General features: G+C 39.2%; 4 protein-coding genes across 4 annotated transcripts; 1 reads left to right on the forward strand and 3 right to left on the reverse strand.

Moving 5' to 3' along the window:
• Positions 1-102: 102 nt before the first annotated feature.
• On the reverse strand, positions 103-5,562 carry tbl2 (transducin beta like 2). Its single transcript, XM_022253958.2, has 12 exons — positions 5,269-5,562; positions 4,637-4,834; positions 4,416-4,467; positions 4,103-4,165; positions 3,834-3,942; positions 3,447-3,552; positions 3,140-3,226; positions 2,746-2,881; positions 2,470-2,519; positions 1,861-2,043; positions 1,532-1,721; positions 103-998 (listed from the first exon to the last, which is right to left on the reverse strand). Exons 1-12 carry the CDS (start codon positions 5,444-5,446, stop codon positions 956-958), a joined length of 1,395 nt encoding a protein of 464 aa, XP_022109650.1. The 5' UTR covers positions 5,447-5,562; the 3' UTR covers positions 103-955.
• Positions 5,563-5,843: 281 nt separating this feature from the next.
• LOC110989524 (DNA polymerase delta subunit 4-like) lies at positions 5,844-9,198 on the forward strand. The gene is made up of 4 exons (XM_022253973.2): positions 5,844-6,097; positions 6,774-6,869; positions 7,350-7,461; positions 8,206-9,198. The coding sequence occupies exons 1-4, from the start codon at positions 5,983-5,985 to the stop codon at positions 8,228-8,230; spliced, it is 348 nt and encodes a 115-aa protein (XP_022109665.1). The 5' UTR covers positions 5,844-5,982; the 3' UTR covers positions 8,231-9,198.
• A 301-nt stretch (positions 9,199-9,499) lies between these two features.
• On the reverse strand, positions 9,500-12,493 carry timm22 (translocase of inner mitochondrial membrane 22). Its single transcript, XM_022253972.2, has 4 exons — positions 12,222-12,493; positions 11,862-12,046; positions 10,501-10,573; positions 9,500-10,185 (listed from the first exon to the last, which is right to left on the reverse strand). Exons 1-4 carry the CDS (start codon positions 12,463-12,465, stop codon positions 10,103-10,105), a joined length of 585 nt encoding a protein of 194 aa, XP_022109664.2. The 5' UTR covers positions 12,466-12,493; the 3' UTR covers positions 9,500-10,102.
• Positions 12,494-14,069: 1,576 nt separating this feature from the next.
• LOC110989520 (uncharacterized) lies at positions 14,070-19,688 on the reverse strand. The gene is made up of 3 exons (XM_022253963.2): positions 19,495-19,688; positions 18,374-18,472; positions 14,070-17,736 (listed from the first exon to the last, which is right to left on the reverse strand). The coding sequence occupies exons 1-3, from the start codon at positions 19,579-19,581 to the stop codon at positions 14,371-14,373; spliced, it is 3,552 nt and encodes a 1,183-aa protein (XP_022109655.2). The 5' UTR covers positions 19,582-19,688; the 3' UTR covers positions 14,070-14,370.
• Positions 19,689-20,733: the final 1,045 nt, after the last annotated feature.

Genomic DNA, 20,733 nt, shown 5'->3' on the forward strand with positions numbered 1-20,733 from the left:
GTATAACCTGAAAAGCTTAGAAGCCCATCTTAAAAGCAAAAAAACTTCAAATTGCAAGGAAATACAGCTTGCGAGGAAAAGAGTTGTAATTATAACACCAAGTTTCTGTGATTCTGTGATTTCTTTATTCAAACTTTTTGAAACATGAGTTTGATATTAACATGCGTTGCTCTGGAAATAATTAAAAAAACAAATGCGCATTACCATTACCACTACAAAGAAACAAAAAATGATTTCAGAATGACTGAGCATTCTTAGTTGAACAACAAGAAAGTGTGCTGGGATTAAAGTTAAAAAGTGGAGGACCTTTTCAACTTGATGTTTAACGAGGTAAAAGTGCCATTTTTCGAAGTACTGAACAGACTTATACATTTTGAAGTTCAAGAAAAGTAACTGCATGTGAATAAGAGCACTGTAGATGCAATCCATCCAGTTCAGGATGCTTTCCTTCTTTCTTTGCCAAAATGAATTGGTTTTGATATAACTGAAATTCAAATATATTACTTTTTATAACAACCTTCAAGGGCTAATGTACTCAAGATTATACATCCAGTCTCTTAAAAGTCTCAAAACTTACTGTCAACAAAATATGACAACATGTCAAAATAAGATGCATTTGGGAGAGACTGCCTTATTTTGTAGTGAAATGCTTCCCAATAATAAATACCCTTGGGAATAGTCTGTTGTCACATTGTGTGGACTGAGTTCTGAAGAGATACATGACTGTTCAACGACTTTTGTTCACAGTTAATGAGTTTGCATCTGAATCCTGACATCCTTATGCATCTTCAGTCAATTGTACCATGGGCCCAATCAATTTCAAATATCCAATCAAAGTTGTTTCCTGGGTGTGGCAACCAACCTGTATCAGGTTGATTGGGTGGGCACTGTGACAAGACTCTTGCTGCAGTCGGATTGCAGCTCCGTTTCTAACAAAATCTCAACACTGGATCTTTTATCCTTTTGGTTTCTCCCCTAGGATCTCAGCTAGGCTATCCCTGAATACAGAAGTAAAAAAGGAAATGTTTAGAGGCCAGCCTAAAAAAAGTAGTCAAGAAGACTTGACAAAATCTAACACAAAGTGATTTAGATTTAAATCTAGCCCCTTAAACAGGTATTTCCTTGTGTATATAACATTTTTTAAAAGACTTTTGAGCTCCTATTGAAACATCCAAATGTAATGATATGTACCCTTTCATTTCTGAAAATTTCAATACGTTTAGGAAGTCCTTTATTTTAAGCAACTCAACGAGAACGGTGCTCAAAAACTGCATGGTTTCTACAAGACATTACACCAGAGCCGATTCATAAGGCCAGACTTGTATGACTCAGACTCGTGTGACATTTTTGGTGACTTGAGTCACTTTGACAAATGACTCTAACTTGGGGCTGCAGACTTGTACTCCATCCAGATGATTTGGGACTCAAGACTCAGGAAATGTGACTTGGATTGGACTCGGACTCGATGTTTTATGACTCAAATACAAGTCTGCATAAGGCCTGTAATCTTGTCCACATGATTGTGACTCACCTCATCTGCGTGATCTGGTTCTGTAGTCGCTCCTTCTGGGACTTGTTTATTGTTGATGACTTGATCTTCTCTTCCATACTGGCAATGTTTGAACGATAACCAACAACATTATGGAATACTCTGATATGTCGGTCACCGCAGGATACCAGGTACTTATTGCTTGGATCAAAGCCAAGTTTGGTGATAGGTTCTGAGTAGCAAAAAACAAAATTGGGATTTCAGAGATTTCATATTGTTTACTGGTTCTGAAAAGCTGTCACATAATTCTGTATTTGTGTCTTTAATAACTCTGCACTTAACACAAGTGTAAGCAGTCTTTGCAGACTTACGAGCGTGAACATCCTCAAACATTTCTTCCTCTTTCCCCGTGGCTGAATCAAAGACCCATATCTTAGCACCTGTGGCAATAGCTACAGTATACGCATCTGGGGACAAGGCTAATATGCTTGGTCCTGTATGGTCATAGCTTCCCGTTAACAAAAGGTATGGGTCCTGGTTCTTGTTGTATTCAACTGTTGATATGAAAACGTAGAAGGATTTCTGTTAAAGAACAAAGATACATGTAACTGACTAAAGCAAAGTCCAAACCCATAACATCGAAGAATGTTACCAAATGAATTATACCACTCTCTGTTAGTAAGTTCCCTATTTGTTGGTCTTTATTAAGAGGGAGTAAGTGGAAAGCAAATAAAAAGATGACTGTCTTGTATCCTCAAAAAACAGGGCAGGCAATGTGGGAAGATCACAATGTTTTTATGCTGTTACCATACAGAAGACATCTCAAAGCTTTGAACTAGAAGACAAGAATTTCTCATTCATAAATGGATGATCAAAGGAAACTTTGTCCATTCCTTCTACTGCTTCCAACTGGTCATTTGCAAGCTTAGCAGATAGAAATTTGCACCCAGATGAACAGATATCCCATGTCCTTTCCTTACCATTTGTGTCCCAAAGTTTCCATGTTGCATCCTTAGAGACAGTTGCCATCCTGAGTATTGAAAAATATCTCTATGGTAACTAATCTAAACACATTTAAAGCAAAGGAATTTGCCTGAATCTTGAGTAAATAAGTTAGCCAACTAACGTCAGTTTTAAAGTGTTTCATAAGAAAATCTTAGCACCGAAGTCAGAATTTAACTAAAGTCACAAAGTCAAGTAAGCAATTTGGTGGGACAACTATTTGTATTTGAACAGTATAAGATTTTTCTCTGTACCTTGTAGAATCTATGTTGAATGAGAAGTAATACACGCTAGCTCTGTGCCCCTTCAGATCCATGACTCGCTTCACATCTGAGAAGTTGCCTTCCTTATCGAAGATGACTTCCCAGACTTTCACATCTGGAGTAAAACCTGCATGTGGTAACAGGAAAAAAAATGAGCAAACATTAAACAGTAGCAAGTAAGAGAGCTTGTAAGTCTTGTGGTGTATACCAGTATAGCTACTCAAGTGGCATACTACAACACATGACCTTGTCACATTTGTAGTGTATTGTTGTGCAAAGATCCTTATTTTCATAAATCTTAATAGCAGTAGGAGTGTGCTTATTCACAGGTTTAATGTGAAAAAGAGCTTAGCTTCCCAAAGACAAGGTTGGAATATTCACTTACCACATGAAGCCACAAAACGACCACATGGAGAGACTGCAGCGTAGTTGTTAGACATGTGATGTGTATCAATGGTTTGCAAGACCTCACCTGAAATAAAACTTGAATTTCACTGACCAGCCTGACAATCCTATGAAACTTTTAACAATGCCTTCAGTGATGTCTTACACTGCTGCCTCATACATCTTTTAAGACTTCAATATGCTGCCTTACAACGTTACAAAATTCATTCTGATGTTTGTTTTGACAGTCATCTGCACAAGTGTTAGGTCTGTGTTGAGTTTACTTAAAGAGTGATTTTTTTTTTTACCTCTCACATCCCAGATGTGGATAGTAGTGTCCTTGTATGCCGTCATGACAAAGCTGCCATGGGCATGAGAACCAAGTCCAATATTGATGATATCTGTAATGTGTTTCTGGATAAGAGATAAAATAAGACATGTGTATTGACAAAATTCACAAACACTACACAAGTACCCATTTGCATATGACTACAATAACTTGGATACACTTCATCGCTTGTGTTGGGCTCCAAGCAATGTTTTTGTTACAAGTAAAGCTCATCCTTTGTTAAAGTTCTAGGGAAAAATAATCTCATGTTATGCTTGACAGTCTAAAATTTCACATTAAATTGTGAGTGGCTGTCTTCCCTTTGATATATCTTGTGATTTGTTAGATGCATTTCGTCTCTTTTTACCTTGGGGAAATCCAAGGAGGCAGTAATGGTACTAGATACACCATCTTCCTTCTTTGCCAACTTGAAGACCCGGATATTGTTTCCAGTAGACAAACTGGTGATGAAGGCCCTAACCAAACAAAATGATTCCAAAATGTGAGAAACAAAATAGCAGGGAGAACAATACAACATCAGATAATCACATCTGCATTGAATATCACATTCTCATCTCTTCAGGTATTAAACCCAAGGACAAAATACAAAATAAAGGTACTAAGACAGTAATGCACCTGCAGTCTGGACTGAACTTGATTTGAGTTGCATGATCATACTCCACATTCCCTCGTACACATCTGTGGGAAATAACATTTGAGAGAAAATGAAAATCTTAAGAAGGCACAAAATTTGAGATAGAAGAATAGAATTAAAAATAGAATACAGTATTCAAAATTTCATTTTTTTTTTCACAAATGTAAGATCTGAAAATAAAGGGGTGATCTCAATATTATTTTGTCACTTTTTGGAAATTTCATGGTGTTGGTCACAAACTAAACACTCCCAAACACAGAAATAATGATTTAAGGCATTTGTTTAATTACTTACTTATGCTCTTTTTCCTTAAATTCCTTCACACTCCACACACGAACTGTTCGATCTGAAAAATGAATAAAGTTAAAGTGTTTTGCTTTGAAATGATTTCATATTCATTGGAAATTCCTAACAAGTCGCATCACAAGTAAATGTGTTTAATGTTAATTTATGAAACAAATAATATAGGGAAACTGACTAGGTGCTTATGAAATGTTAATTTATACAGCGTTTACCTTCAGCACAAGATGCTAGATATTTGCCATTGATACTAAAGTCAATGTCTAATACATTGTTGCTATGTTCCTTGAGTGTTGATGCCAGATGGGCGTGGCTAAACGAGCTCTGAGTCGCTCGTTTTCCAGGCTGTTTCAGTTGACGTTTGCCCTGCTGGGTGGTCTTGGATTTCTTGGGTTTGTTGTCTGTTTTCTCAGCTACCAAACAAGAAATAATAATTGGGAAAGAATTCCATACACGAAGGCCACTGATTTTTCCCTGCAGTGACCTATAAACAATTTAAAAGCAATAAAACGTCCTAAAAAGTCAAATTGAGCAGTAAAAACATTCAGGTATTCACTTTGAAAACACAATTTTCCAAACCAGGCTCATAGGGTTTGTACACAGGGTTTCAAGGCCAATATTTGTAACATTTAAATACACGTACATGCAAAATAAACAATGAACAGTCTGACAGTGCAAACTAAGAGATGTGTAAATGAAACAAGTGCACGTAATCTCGTGGAACTACATCAAGCAGAATACAAAATGTATGTATAAACGCGCGACCCACGGGGCATTTCAAGTTAGCTAGCTGTGTAACCACAGAGCAAGGACACAGTGTCTTTGCTCTTTGGTGTAACTTAATCACCATTTTCCGTATCGTCCACTGCTCCGCGTCCACCAGTCCCAAATCCGCACACTAGCATCAGCAAACCGATAACAGCTCCCAGAGCTAAAGTCACAACAAGAGCAGAGAAAAACTGATCACTTCCTTCTCCTGCCTGAAGCTTATCCTGGGCACGGTTCTGATTAACACTGTCAATCATTTTGAGGATCTGTCCGAATTTTTAAGCAAATTCTGCAAGAATAATAAAGTCTACAGCCCTGTCTCTGGTAGTATGGTGCGGTACGGTATACGCGGTACAGGCAAGTTGTCAACGTGTACAATAGCGCCACCAAGCGCGCTTTCTCGACTCAGAGCTGGAAAAGATAAGTTTACACAATTAGACAATTACATGTATTTGCAGAAAATATCAAGCACAGTGCTTTACTCAAATTGAAATGTATTTATCCCGAAATGTCTGTAAATATACGGTCTATTTTGAGTTGAAAACTGATCGAGGAGGAATAAGAAATAAATTGGCATACCAAATATGAAAACAGAAACGACTAAGCAAGTTTATGAAACTATTTATAGAATAGCGTCGCGTCACGATATCGATAGGCTAGGATCGGATCGGACTGGGCAAGCAGCAACACGCTCCGGGTTCCTTTTGGTTAGACGTCTATGATTCTACCTCCATGGTCTATCGTATAAAATTCGCAGCAATTCTGTTCTCTTTATGTCATTCAGTGAGTTATCATGGCAGGCAGACAGCGACTGATTACTGAAGTCTTTGCTCAGCACAAGAAGGAAGCTTCTCGTGCTGGGAAAGCGAAGTCAACAGCCCCAACTGCCGATGAAAACGAAAGAGAAGGTATACAGTTGGCCTGATAATTGTGTGCTCTGCGCATTAGTCTATGGGCTTTAAAAATAGTGGATGGGCGGGGTGCGGGGACTTCCCTCTGTAGTGCACCAACTTCAACGGAAACCAAACAAGAACCAAAGAAAATGGGAAAGAGTTCCATATACGGACGCCAATAATTATCCCCTACACGTTGACCTGTTCATTAGCCATCAGACATGTCAGAAAGCACAAACATGTCCAGAAAAGTTAAATTCCAAGTTGTTTAGGCCTAATGTTACTAAAATTAGAAAACACGTCGAGATTTTCAGACCAGTCTCAATGAGTTTGTTTGTGGGGTGTCAATTGGCATCCATATACTACATGTAATGTACATGTATTTGTGACCATAGGCGTATGTTATGTCAGTGACAGTGTAAGCTGCTAGCTGGGAAGACCATTAACCTAAAGACAAATATTAGGCCTAATGTTGCTGTTAGACTATGTTCTGATTTTTTTGAATTGGACTAACAGTTGACCAGTTGGATAGGAATCTAAGGAGCATTAGAAAATGATGGAGAGCAGCCAAAATATGGAAGAGAGGTGTAACTTGTGTGAGGGGCAGGGCATAACTGTAAAAACAATTTAAATAGAATGTAATTTGATATGTCAAATGACCAATTCCATTTGTCATTTCTCTTTTATTCAGTCAGTGATCATGAGACAGCTCAGCAGGTGCTGATTGACAAGGAGATTGATGTATTGAAACAATTTGATCTCTGCTGGGAATATGGACCATGCACAGGTAGGACCTAGAATGAAGTTAACTTTTTCATCCCCATAAGAGTTTGTACTTCCTTAGAACTCTGGGGTTTGTCATTGCTAGGATTGCAGCGACGACAAACCCCAAAGTACTTGTACACATAAATTGTCATCATTTCGTTTTTGCACCCTGAATGGCATTCTTTCCTCAAAAGCCTCAGAGTTTTGAAAGAAATGAACTCTCCAAGACTGAGAGAGTACATTTTTTTTAACGTTGGAGTAGATTTCACAAATCAACAGTTACCGTGGTTGCATACATGTATGAAAGTGCTGAGGATTTGCTCAGTGGTGCCTATTACAGTGGTGCACCTTTGGTTTACAAAGAATAATTAAAACTATTCAAGGGTCCCCAATATAATAAAAGGAGAGAATGAAGGAAAAACTGAAAGCCCAGACCATCTACGTGCATTGTTGTCATTACAGTTTCCTGTCAGATTTTTTACTCCAATTCTGGTCATTGCAGGAATTTCAAGACTGGAGCGTTGGGAAAGGGCTGAGAAACATGGCATGAACCCACCTGAAGAAGTCAAGAAACTAATCCTAAAACATGATGAAGACGAAACGTATACACAAAGGTAGGAAGTGGTTTAAACCGGAAACTGAAGACTGCTTTTTGTGTTTTCTGTTTCAGTTTTTATGTGTACATATTTTATGACCAGTCATAGGCTTCATTAAGTGTATGTAATTAAACTTTTAAGAGATAAGAGTTGGATTTATTTATATGTGCAGTATGTACATGTATATTAGTTGATTACAGGCAACTACATGTACATGTATGAAGAACGTGTTTTAAATTCACCTGTTCTCTGATACGTGGAAGGACAAAGTCAAGTGTATACAAATGAGCCAGTTCAGGATTCCAACTGCGCATTGGATCCTGAAAATGAAGGGCATCTGAGGTCGTTTGGAGCAGCAATACAAGCATGTGCTAGGTCTGTCCTATCAGCATGGCCATATACTGTGTGGCACTTGTCCATTGCTTTCAAATGACCTTGCCTTTTTGAAATGCTGAACTGACTCATTGGCCAACAATCAAGACATCCTGGCTGTTGTCAGATATGAAGTTGACTAGGGGTAGTTTCCAGATTTATGGAGATTTTTAGACAGTTGTGGGAAATTCTTGTCAGGAGAAAGCTTGTGCACATTTGTTTTTTCTTTAGAGATGTATTTTGATAGAAATGTACATTCTGCTCTTTAGCATTCAAAATGTTCACAATGTTTGTATCACATGTGGAAAATTAAACATTTCAGAACATTATATTTTCAAAACAATTGCTTTCTGAGTTCATATTATTATCTTTGAAATATCCCTTTTTCAGCCTTTGGCACGATTACCCATTGTAAGACCCATGCCAACAAGTAGCAACTCTGCACTGATGAAAATAATGGAAGTAAAGAACAGTGGTCTCTTATGACACAAGTGACGTGGTATCCTGACTTGAACCTCAAGAACTTAGAAGACATACATATAGTGTTATCACCAAGCTGCAGATCTCTGTGACGTGTACCTCATGTCCTTCAGCATGGTTCAAGATTCATATAATTGTCTGCAACACATTGGGTCATTTAGTGGTAGATGGTTGAAGTGGACCGTCTTCTTCAAGACACCTTGGCAAGGAATGCCCCTGCAGTGTGTTGGGTTATTGGAGGTAGATGGTCGAGGTGGACTGTCTTCTTAAAGACAACTTGGCAAGGAATGCCCCATTGTCATATCAGCGATGGGAGGAAATTTTTTTTCTGAAGTCTTGTACGTGTATCTGTTAGCCTTGTCTTATTTTCAATTTTTAAGCTTTCCACTGGTACAGTTTTTTTTTCACAGAGGGCAACCTTTTTTAACGTGTTGATATTTTTAATGAAAAAAAAGGAAGCTGCTGAGAGTTTTGATAGTTTGCAACTTATGTAATTATTCGTTCTGTTTATTTGCCACTTTTTAAATTTTTTCCCCATCAGTTTCATGAATACTGAAATTTGGTCGTACAATGTGTGTGTTCATGCTTTTCAAATAGTTCCATTGTATTCAGTTCATTTTTAAACACTATTTTGTTTTTCCCTTATTCTTTGAGGTGACTCGTACATGTTTGAGTAAACATGTAGTCATTAAAATGTATCTCAGGCGTGTACCACAACATGTAGATGCAACAATACATGTGTAAACTAACCTTTAAAGACAGTTCTATCATTTCTTCGTATTTTTTAGTAATATTTTTAATAAAAGAAAACTCAGAATTAGTTTTAGTAAAAAAAATTTATATATACGTGTTCCATATTTTGATTAGAATCAACAATACAAACACAACAAAGTTCCCATGAAATTTGTGTATCTGTGTTTATTTCTTAATTAAATTTTCACTTGAACATTTAAAACCACCTTTTCATTAAAAAGGTCCATATATTTCGCGGCTATTGGTCTGTTCATTTTGTTTGATAGTATTCAGTCAAGGTAAAAAATTGATACGTCATTAAAAGAAAGGCCCAACTCCACCATTTTGGCCTGGGAGAGTTAATGGATTTCCTTTGCAACTCCTCAAAAAAAATTAAGTTTTTTCTTTTGAACTCAAAGGTTTTGTTGAAGTTGGGCCCTCCATTCAATTATTAGGTAATCCCTCCATTCAATTATACCATTCAATTACGTATTCAACTGTTTTATTCACTCACAAAATACAGCTCCATTTTATGTTCATGGCAATACAGTAGCTTTCTCAAACATTCTAAAATACACGTAGCTATGGGTACCAACAATTACACAAAGATCGGAGTTGCCCCACATCCAGCCCCAAGAATACCTCAAACATTTCTCTCTAATTCCCACGGTAGTGAGTTAAAAAATGGAGGGTTAAGGTAAAGTAAGGGTCAATACAATTTGAAACTTGACTGTATTTAGAATGGGACGGGTAAAACTTAAGAATTTGAAAGATTTGTGGGACTTTCTGTGTTCAAGACTGCCCCTTGTTCAATTCACCTTGAATGCATATATGTACATGAAGTTCAAACGTTCTCTTCATCTGCTGAAATGAGTCTATGAAAGTGTACACATTCCAACAGAATTCCAATACTGTGTGTATTCACACTTGGTGATGTTCATGGCCAAGAAAACCTCACATACAATTTTTTTATCAGTATTGGATCCATATGGGCTTCCATGCATGTCTTCATGACGACCCCCAAAAGTCACTTCCAAGACTAAGATGACCAAGTGTTGTAAGAAGATCCCGTACATCAGTGAAGATGGAAGTAGTGATCGATAGCAGCTGAAAAGGCAGCAAATCCTACACACCCTGCAACGCCGGGTTTAAGTCCAGCTTCAAAACACAAATTTGGATGCTGTTAGTCATTTGTTCCAATGAAGTGTTAATTAACAACAATAAACACATTCTACACTTGCTTTGTGACCACTCAATAAACTTAGGTTCTCCTAAATTTCTCAAATCTTACTTTAGACTGCTTTACCTACACGTACATGTAAATGGAACTTGAAGTTTGCTTTGTTCAAGTCCAAAGAACATACATGTAATTGAGTTAAAGCACAATGACAGATGCAGGTGGGTTTGAGAAGCTTTCAGACATGTTTGGGACTTCTAGTACATGTAGTTTCAATTACTCTACAGATCACATACCCCTGTATCCTATTAAACCTCCAGTCACACATCCGGCAATGGGACTATTTTTCCAGTCACTCTGACCCCGGTACTATGTAGAGAAAAGAAACGACGTGTAGAGTGTCACATTTGTTCAAGTCACCATGTGCATGAAGTTCAGAGTTTCATCAGAATTTATAAGAAGGGTTTATTAGTCTTGGACCAAAGATGTTGGTACTCGATAATGTATCATGCATAGTGCACCCTCTATTAAACAATTCAATAATTAGACCAGTGCGCTTGGTTGCACTGATGTCTTTGGAATCTCATAGTAGCTGTTCAATCCTAAAAGAGATTCCACCCCCTGCCCCTTTAGAGTTTACTTTTTGTTTGTTTCTCCCTGCTTTCCTGCAGAACTGATCAGTGATCATGAAATGGTTTATCATCAATCATGCAGGGTTGTAAAACATACACACTATGTGCAGAATTCAATTGAGACACGTGGGAATCAAGCGTATTACATGTAGTTAGATATGCAATGCAGTGATACCTCTGCACTCAACAACTGGTATCAAAGAGGGAGCCATCATTTGTTCAAATATATGAATACTTTTACCAACAGTCTAATTTACATAAAATGGCTATGCCATGAATTTTATGAAATTCCCAAGATGTTCCTGAGAGAAAGTCAAAACAATTGTATGAGGGAGCTCTACAATAATAACAAAAATCACTATCAATCAATTGACGTCTCGGGCCGAGACTAACAAAGTATCTGATTTGACAATGTACATATTCTTCAAATACAACACGTGAATAAATCCCGTCATCTCATAGTAGGGTTATCAATCGTGTATCACTAAGATACTTTTTCAAATAGTGAGTGGATACACTGCAAACATAGAACATTCTAATCCACAGTGCCCAATGAAATAGAATGTTTTAATCCACAATCGTATGAAATTTCTAGACATAGACGTGATACAGACATTCATTCAGGTGCATGTACATGTAGGATTGATTCAAACATTGTTTAATGAATAAAAAATCCGACTAATGTAAAAATAATTTCACACGCTCTGCTAGCAGAAATGGAATGATCCTTTCCATTTGATTTCACGTCACGGAATGGAAAAGTCTACATATACATGTATCTGTCTTTTGTACACATGTATTAGCTTTAAGACTGTAGCAAGTTTAATTTGGAAATATTTCCTTGCAGGATGCAAAGAACACTTACTGATTCTAAAGAACACTTACTGATTCTAAAGAATGCTTACTGATTCTAAAAAATGCTTACTGATTCTGAAGAACACTTACTGATTCTAAAGAACGCTTACTGATTCTAAAGAACGCTTACTGATTCTAAAGAACGCTTACTGATTCTAAAGAACACTTACTGATTCTATTATACATTCTGTTCCTGCAAACATTGCACCAATGAGAGCAAAGTTTTTGGCATGAAAAACACTCCTCCGACCCATGTCTTTCAAAACATCTCTGGCCTTCTGTTTGGCTGCTTGATCAGGATCAACAGGGTCAACACTTGCTGCAAATAAACCAATTGCTGCTCCCAGGGCAAAACCTACAATAAAATTAACATCAAAACAGATGAATTCTAATAGGCCTATGACAAAATAAAAGTAATTCATTCATGGACAAAATACCATGTATATTTGCTGATATGAGTCTAAACTTGTGGGTAAAAAGTCTGCTAAAAAATGACATGAATATCCTCTACCATCAGACCGTGAACTTACCCAACACGCAACTCATGACGGTTTTAAATGTGCAACTTTCCATCACACGTTCCATCGTCAATTCTTCCCTCGTTTTTGGAGCCTGTGGTAGTCCAAATTGTCTCAGTCCCTCATTATGTTTCTTTTTATTTGGTCCTATAAGAACATCCATCATGTCAACCATATTTACGGACGACAACTCGGTGCTATCTCGAATTTCATCTTGACTGGAATCGTTCATGCTTCTTCCCATGTAAGTCGCCATTTTTATTTTCTGAGCTGAATGCAGTGAGGGCGCAATTATAAAATCCGCGGTTCAATCGCAACCTCTCCGACATTTTTTTTTCAATGGCCAAAAACATTCACTTCAGGTAAAATAAATTGCTCAAAAAGAATTTCACATCAGACCAACAGGACCATTACAATTTTGGAGCATAATAAAAAACACTACTGTTTTACCCTACTTTTTGCTCCAGTTTTCTTATTATGGGGTGTGGTATGAAGTCGACGTACTCTCATTTTTCCTGGGAAATTTGGGGTTGTGTTTTGACAATCACAAATTGTGATAGCCCGGAATTTCGCTCCTGACTACTTATCATTTGCCAATTAATGAAATGTTTCTTTCAATCCAATGCCATGGTATTAACTTTTCCATATTATTACATCTGCGCGTGCGTAATCATAATGACAGCAACAGAAACACTGATTCCACTGTCTGTCTGCAAGAAAGCTCTACGCATTATATTGCGCAACTACGACATCTAAAAATGGGCTAATTTCCATAGTTCACAGTGTCGCTTACAGACACATTACACGACAGAGGCTGAATTGATCTAGCCTTTTCTATAGCTATGCAAATAGTTGCAATAGTGAATGGACAATATAAAACGACTGTGAAGAAAGTTCGACGAAACGGTGGTCGAGCCTTCCCGATCATTTTGCTGAAATATTTTGGCAACAGATTCACTAACACGTTCGATCTGCATTGGGAAAGTGGTGTCTCCTACATAGGCGACAAATCCAAGACGATACGCAATTATGAACCACATTCCGGCCAGAGAAGCAGAGGTGCAATGTAAGTGTTTCCTACTCTATGTGCTGTTACTGTTTCCTTATCACTCGTGTCATAATTTCTTAAGAGTTTTTTTTCAAATCAGTGTGGTTCCTTGTCGGTGCACGTTTCAGGACAATGTAGTGCACGGGATGGCAATGCTAACAAAATAAGTTATGGGGACGTTTCGCTCCACTTAGTGCGCACATACAACCTTATCAGCATAAACCCACTTACATAGGCAGTGCTTTCTTTGTCGCGGGAACAACACGCTCTACAGATTGAGTCGTATCGTGGTTTGCTAACAACCAGTGGGTTGTGTGTCACAGCTACACGAGACAGTTTCTGTTGCTGGACCGTTACTGTGGAGTTACTCTGTTCAGCGAGTGGTGGTATTTTGCTGCGACAAAAAACAACGCAAAAGCTTCCGCACGGTCATTGCAAGGAAACATAAGAATGCAAATGTTGGATAATTTATATCAGCCAAGTTCAAGCTTGATATACATAAATGCTGTAGTTAAAACAATAAAAAAATCTCTTGAAGCCTAAGCGTTTTTTGTTGGAGTCCTGTCGGTTTCTCCTCGGAATTTAACAAACAGTAACAACGGGTCTATTGTATAATTTTACTACATTTGAAGAACCAATACTACATGTATACATTATTTAAACTTCAAATTATATTACCCTCCCTTTTAAAATTAAAACCATCTACAACTTCAAATTTGGAGGGAAGCATGTTTAAACTGTAAAACAACATTAAATATAGTTTTCAAATTGCATAGGAAAACATAAAATACACACAATTACACATATAGGCGTTTACGGGGCATTTTAACCTGGTTTATTACAAGCAGACAGATGGACGTTTTAAATATTTGAAAGTTTGTGTCAAATCTCGTACTGTATCGGTACGTGTTCCATAAATGGAAAGAAGACTTAATAACCAGACACTAACGAAAAACGACAGCAAAATAATTTAGTCAATCGCAGATTGACATCACTAACCGACGTAAAAAAAAGACCGTGGAAACAGTCTCAACCGTGTACATAATTTACTTACCAGTCTGTACCTGATACCACGTATTTCCCCATCCACCTCCTTTTACTACTTGACTTGTACTAAGATTTTTCTGATGTGTCGTGATGGTCTGCTGAGTTGGAGACTGATGGGTGGCAGCTTGTGTCACTGCTACTGTTACTAAGCTCAGCTAAGGTATCTTCAGCGTACCTGGTGACGTATTGTCCTCCCTCCCACACCATATATAAGCTCTTGCCATCCCTCTGAATCTGCTGTAGCATCTCTGGCGAGTTGACCTCACCGGCTGCCAGGGCTCGATAGTATTCCAACAACGCTTCTTGAGCTGCTCTGGTCCGATTGGAGAACCTCCTGAATACTTTGTGCAGCGACTGGCTGAATTCTCTCGTGGCTGCCGCGCACTGACGAGCAAGTGGACAGACCAGTGCGTGTTTATAGACGTCATCGTGTTTGAGACCCTCCAACGCCGCCAACATACGTTTTTGATTGTTGCATGAATGATAGCCGATGGAATTAGAACAAGAATTGACCACATTGATGGCGTTAAAGGCCAGGTCAAGTGGGGTGATATCGGTAAAAAAGCGCAAGCACATATCATCCAGGCTGACGTTAGGTTCGACGTAGTTTCGTGGCCGCTCGATGCGATCCCCCTGACCCCACGACCCGTCACTTTGGAGATTGTTGCCATGGATACGCATAAAACGATTTGAGTCCGAGAAGTTTATCCTTCTGCACGTTCTGGGTTGTCCTTGCAGTGGAAATGCAAATGGAGGAAACCATTCGTCTTCCTTGTTCTCAACCTCTTCATCTCTATCCTCTCTTGGACTGAGAATTTCCTCCCTTTTGCCATTTGGATTATCCTTTATCCCATAATCCGTTGCATCGTCTTCTTGAATTGGAGACATTTTACGGTTTAGTTTTGTTCGTGCTCTCCTACCAATTCCAGTTCTGTCTTTCCTGGACAATTTTAGTTCATTGTCTTTGTCCGTCTTCCCTCGGTTGTCCTCTCCGGCATCTTCTTCTGGCTCAATGTTTTCTACTTCAGTTATGGCCTCAATCTTTGAAACTGACGATCTCTCTATTGCTCTACACTTGACTACATTTGGGTCTGGTCTCGGGTCGGAGCTTTTATTTCTTGATATGATGGAAACCATTTCTCCTCTGGTTGATTTGCTGTCCGTTGAACACTTGCTTGAAATTTTCAGAGAGCGCCTGTTCGCTGCACTACTGTCTTCTTGAGTGTCGTCGTCTTCGTTTGCTCTCGAGGGCCTAACGGTTTCCATCTGAGACTCCGATTTAATTCTGTCTTCGTCAGGCAATACAATATACTTACACTTGCCAGAACTGTCATGAGAGGGTATTTTCCGAATTGTACATCTCTCTATCTTTGAGCTTCCATCCGAAATTCCTTGAAAACTTCTGTCATTTTTCAGTGAAGATGACTCATGATGTTGAATGCGATCATCTTTGTCTGAACTTGACTCTAATGACTTGGCATCGTTATCAGTAGCAAGGTCATCAGTAGCAAGGTCTTGATAACTCGAAGACAGCTGAGGATCTTGAGGTGGTTCTGTTCCAGGGCTTTGAGATGATTTATCAAATTTTTCCGCTTCACGAATCTCATGTTGGGAAAATCGGAGAGCTTCATCATTTTCAGTTCCTAGTCTCATTTGGTCCACACTGACAGCTTCAAGTTCTGTTTTCCTGTCATCTTGATTAAGAAAGTTACCAGTCAGTGGTTCTTGTGTTTGCCCTATATTGTGATCACATGTTGTTTGTGTAGATGGATTAGACATGTCTTGACCCATGTCATTGGTCCCTGTCAGAAGGTCAACGGAAAAGCTCAACACCTCGTTATCACAGGTCATTTGTAACGACTCTTCCCGTGTTACTTCATTTGATATAAGGATGGGGTTGGGCTCAAGTTGTCGCACATTTGATGCCAGGGCGGTCTTCGGCGATTCATCTAGATTGTCACCTGAGTGCGTTGCAACATGAGGTTGTAATTTCATTTGCAAATTAACTTGCATTTGGTCATTGAGTAAGACGTTTATATTATCTTCACAAAATGAAGCTTTAAGACTAGTGCTCTCGGATTTTATCTCTTTAGTTTCAGCTTCAGTCGAATTTTTAGAAATTTCGAGCTTGAAAGTTGCATCGACGTCATTAGTACTCCTGGAACTCTGATCATGAAGGCATGGGATGTATTCTTGCTCAGGTGAATCAAGAACCTTGCTATTATTTTCAAATTCTGTTTTCTCCTGGTTGTCCAGTGTGTCGTCGTAGACTGATTTGGTGTTTTCATGTTCAGTGGAGGTTGTGTCGTTTTGGTTTGCTTGATCTTTCTCCCGGATTGCCATTTTTGGTAAACATTGAAGTGTCAGGGTAGTCTCAGACCAATGTTCCTGCTCTTTTTCCTTAGCTGTGAGTGCTATGAAGCTGTTTGGTCGGTTATCAGTGTAAAGTCTTCCAACAGTGTGCCGAAACGTCAGACTCTCTGCTTTCATTAGAGTTGGTTCTGACGGAATTGTTCGGCACAATTCCATGGCTGATGTTTCTACATCCGCGTCGGAAGCACAGGCTTCGTTCGACGTGATTTCTTCACCCTGTTGTTCATGTGTGACAGGGTCACATTCACCGGTGTTTAACGCCAGACGAGCGCTTTCGGTCTTTATATCTTCGGAAGAATGGGATTCACGTCCAGAGCCAGGTTGAAGTCTATCTTCACTTAGAGTCCTATCAGCCTGTACCGGAACATCTTCATGCATGCTGTGATCGACGGCGATAATAGATTGTTCTGGTTTTGGTGAGGTCTCTAGTTGCTCCTTTGTTGCTATGCAATGAGTTGTCGATGTCAAACTTGTGTCCACGCTATCCTCTTCAAAGCTACCTTCCACAAATGTGACATTGTCATAATCTGTGAGATAATTTTCACCCTCGGCGATTGTGTTGGTTACACTTTTACCGATGCATGTATTCACCTTCTTCGTGTTGAAGTTGCCCTCTTTTTTCATTCCGTTGAACTTATGTTGCCTTGTCCTCCCTCTCTTCTGAATTGTATCAACGTTTTGTATTTCCTCCAAGTGATCGAGCCGCTTACGATGACCGTGCCTGTAACACAAGTCGACTGGCTTTAGTTGCTTGAGACCCCTTGGTAACCGTTCAAAACAGATACTCCCAGCATGGGTTGGTTCGACAATGGCACATGTCGCGCGCCAGGGTGGGTTCAACAGAGGATATCGTTGACTATCTGCCTGGCTGTCTCGCTTGTGGATTCCGTCGACCGTCTTACGAGGTGGTAGATCACCGCTCGGGCCATGGGTGGGCCCTCGAAAGATTGGGGGACTTCGACGACCAAGTCCTGGTTTGGGAATGTCTCTCGTCCGTGGACAGAGGCCCTGTCCGAGGCATGCCGGCTTTACTGAGCTTTGACTAGATGATTTTCGTTCCTAAAGCAAATTTGGACAGCAAAAAAGTGATATGATACAATTAGAGTGAGGGTTCTATAAAAATGTGGAAATTTGACGATATTTCAAGATATTTATAATATTTTCCGTTGCCTTTTGTACTGCTGTAATTGCCGAAAACCCTGGCCACCCGATACGTACAGTATTTCAGTCTTTTTTTTCATGTTAACCTCCAATTTAAACTGAGCCTGTTCTTACGAAGTGAAAATTACCGAAATTTCAATACGGGCGTTTCATAATAGCGTGCCTCCAAGAGTTTGCAACGCGTTGGCCAATCACAATGCGCTAAATCTGTTGCACAATGTGATTAGAGGTGTTGTAGTCAGGACCATGCACAAGACTAGAGACAAGCAACAGTGTGAACAGTGACAAAGGAATCCTTTTGTTGCAGTTCATTCGATTAGCTTATGACTTGAATTCAGACTGGAGGTCTTGAATTGGTCTTGTGTGGTCTTGTGAAGGTCTTAAGTGGTCTCGACTAAAACACTGGTGATTGGCCAACGCGTAGCAAACTCTTGGCGGTCGCACTATTGTGAATCGCCCGTATTTATTAGGCCTAGCCGTAGCTCTGGAAGCCCGTTTCGGACACAGCCTTATGTTAAATTAGTCATTATCTCACCTTGCGACTGATATGCATGGTTGCTGCACAAAGGACTGAGTCGGCAAATTCGGGATCTTTCTCAATGTAAATTGATGGTAAGGGCTTTTTCCGGGAGAACTGGAATTTAAAAAAAAAGAAAAAAAGATTTGACATCTCACGTAAAGCTATCAGAAGAAATTTCAAACTCCGGCTCAGCTTGCTCTCTTTACAATATTATTTACATGTAACACTCAAAAAAAGTCAAGAACCACTTTTTTCTTAATATGTAGTTTATTTCCAATCAATGAGTGGGGTCTAGCTCTTTCATTTTTTGTTTGTCTAGATGGTGTAATTGATTACTGTGTGTTTGAGCTCATTCAGAACAGTTACATTGGGGTATTTTCAACTGTAAAATATCTCATATAAAAAGTATACACAAATACAAAGTGGTCCTTAACTTTTTTCGAGTAGTGTAATTGCAATCTTTCCCGATATTTCTCAATGCTCCGAGATGAAGTGTGAACAACGTCATAACGTAACGAATGGTATGCTTGTACATGTATGTTTACCTTCAGCGTGTGGGGATTGTTGTAGGGTGGGCCCCATTGCCGTTAGAGAACTTCTATTAGGCTATGACGCGTCATGACGCTACGGATATTAGATGGGCTAATTTTGTGAAGAGAGTAGGGTTGTGATTTCCACTACGGGGCAAGGGACGCTGTCTGTGGCAGCTTCTGAATAACTTACGCATCACGTGATACTTGGGGACTCACGGTTTTGCTTGATACCAGTTACTGATTAGGTATTAAAGCGGCATTTTCCATTAAAATATCGTTTAAAGCTGTTCAACATTTGGGGGCAAACCCTAACAAAATATCAACAGTGAGTCAGGCCTTTGAAAATACTGCACGGTATGCGACATGGATATATAAAATAGCTCTAGAAGGTCCATTTTTAAGTTAGGACTATGTGGTAACTCCATACTGTATAACAAGTCACATATTTTCACCTGTTACATACGGTGGTTTTATTTGTCCCATGTTCTGAACTCAAACAAGTAGGACAAAGCAACAGTGTGCTTTCTTTAAGCCTATCCGATTTCTGGTCACTGACTGTGACAATTTTGATAATCCATGTAGGCCTAGTTTCATATAACCTACCTCAGACCTCTTAGACCCTTCATTAACATTCCGTTCGCGAGGGGTTCCAGGGTCATCATTCTTTGCCAAACTGGTCACCTTTTTCATGATTTAGGTTTACATACTTCACAGCATACATCTCCAACAAGATAAAGGCAGAATCAAAAAATCGAGTTTGTTATTTTTTCTGCGTGCTTCGTATTTTCTTTGTGTTATGATTAGGCCCTATGTGGCATTCAAAATATCAGTGCGTGCATAATTCGCACGCGGACGCAATCCGCGCAGTCCGATTAGAGATCATGCGTGTTAGATGTCGATGGGATTGGCTAAACTGCTTTCATTGTGTTGCCAAAAAAGGATAGCACTTTAAAATGACTTCTTTTAACATGATTGTAAATACCTCAGAAGTCTTTGTAAAATCTCCTCTGAGGGGGTCCATATCTACCGTAGTGAAAAGGTGCCTCAATATAAATACAACCCACACACATTGCAATTATGATTTCTAGACTCGATCTGGTACTTTTTTACTTCATGCATGGTCATATCCATCATTTTGCCAATTCCTGGTTGGCAAAAACTACGCTTGTGACCCCTCCGAAAGTTACTGCTAAGGCTGAAAACAGCAATAAGTCTTTGGAAGCCAGTGGTTAGTGGCTAAAGCCACTTCCTATTTGATCCATTTCAAGCGCCCCCCCCCACGGCAAAGAAGAGACAGGTTGGTACGAAGTTTGCCAACCATGCTAGTGACAGTGCCCAGGGCACTCACGTGCAAAGGCCTTACATTTAGTACAAAATGTCAAAGGAGATATTTTCGTTACAACACTGACCAACAATGTAAATGTTCACCTTTAATTTGAAAAAATGGAATTTTCCCTTATTAAAACAAACTAATGCCAATTCGTATTACTTTTAAAAACACCTTATGGAGTATTCTCCCGGTGTTATACTCGGCGCTTGACAAGGGCTAAAACAGCGCTTGACATACCAACTGAAAGGTCAATGCATGATTTCCACAGAAATGTCGCACCTACTCACTGCGTCCCACCCAAAATGTTCATGAGCCTGTGTGTACACGAGTTGAGTTCCATCCCGAACCATCCCGTTGTTAATTAACAAATGTTAGTAAAGTTTCCGTTTATTTGCAATTTCCTCTTAATATTGTAAAGGATCTGGTTTCCAATTATTTTCACATTTACATTCGGACATTCACGCTCCATTATGGCGGATAAAAGTGGTTGATTTTATGCCCAGTGTCTGGAC

Source organism: Acanthaster planci, linkage group LG09 (genome assembly GCF_054643075.1).
Source record: "Acanthaster planci isolate LZ-2023a linkage group LG09, COTS_SCS, whole genome shotgun sequence".
In the NCBI taxonomy this organism is placed as follows: domain Eukaryota; kingdom Metazoa; phylum Echinodermata; class Asteroidea; order Valvatida; family Acanthasteridae; genus Acanthaster; species Acanthaster planci.

Bases quoted from the DNA above. Each gene is read 5' to 3' on its own strand.
- tbl2 (XM_022253958.2), bottom strand. From the start codon at position 5,446: ATGATTGACAGTGTTAATCAGAACCGTGCCCAGGATAAGCTTCAGGCA. The intron at 4,835-5,268 runs GTGATTAAGTTA...CTTGTTTGGTAG, and splicing joins AGTGGACGATACGGAAAATG to CTGAGAAAACAGACAACAAA. The intron at 3,553-3,833 runs GTAAAAAGAGAC...TCTCTTATCCAG, and splicing joins CCTCCTTGGATTTCCCCAAG to AAACACATTACAGATATCAT.
- LOC110989524 (XM_022253973.2), top strand. From the start codon at position 5,983: ATGGCAGGCAGACAGCGACTGATTACTGAAGTCTTTGCTCAGCACAAG. The intron at 6,098-6,773 runs GTATACAGTTGG...TCTTTTATTCAG, and splicing joins CGATGAAAACGAAAGAGAAG to TCAGTGATCATGAGACAGCT. The intron at 7,462-8,205 runs GTAGGAAGTGGT...TCCCTTTTTCAG, and splicing joins GACGAAACGTATACACAAAG to CCTTTGGCACGATTACCCAT.
- timm22 (XM_022253972.2), bottom strand. From the start codon at position 12,465: ATGGCGACTTACATGGGAAGAAGCATGAACGATTCCAGTCAAGATGAA. The intron at 12,047-12,221 runs GTAAGTTCACGG...ATTTTATTGTAG, and splicing joins CGTCATGAGTTGCGTGTTGG to GTTTTGCCCTGGGAGCAGCA. The intron at 10,186-10,500 runs GTATGTGATCTG...TGTGTTTTGAAG, and splicing joins AGGTTTAATAGGATACAGGG to CTGGACTTAAACCCGGCGTT.
- LOC110989520 (XM_022253963.2), bottom strand. From the start codon at position 19,581: ATGAAAAAGGTGACCAGTTTGGCAAAGAATGATGACCCTGGAACCCCT. The intron at 18,473-19,494 runs GTAGGTTATATG...TTTAAATTCCAG, and splicing joins AAGGGTCTAAGAGGTCTGAG to TTCTCCCGGAAAAAGCCCTT. The intron at 17,737-18,373 runs GTGAGATAATGA...AATTTGCTTTAG, and splicing joins CCATGCATATCAGTCGCAAG to GAACGAAAATCATCTAGTCA.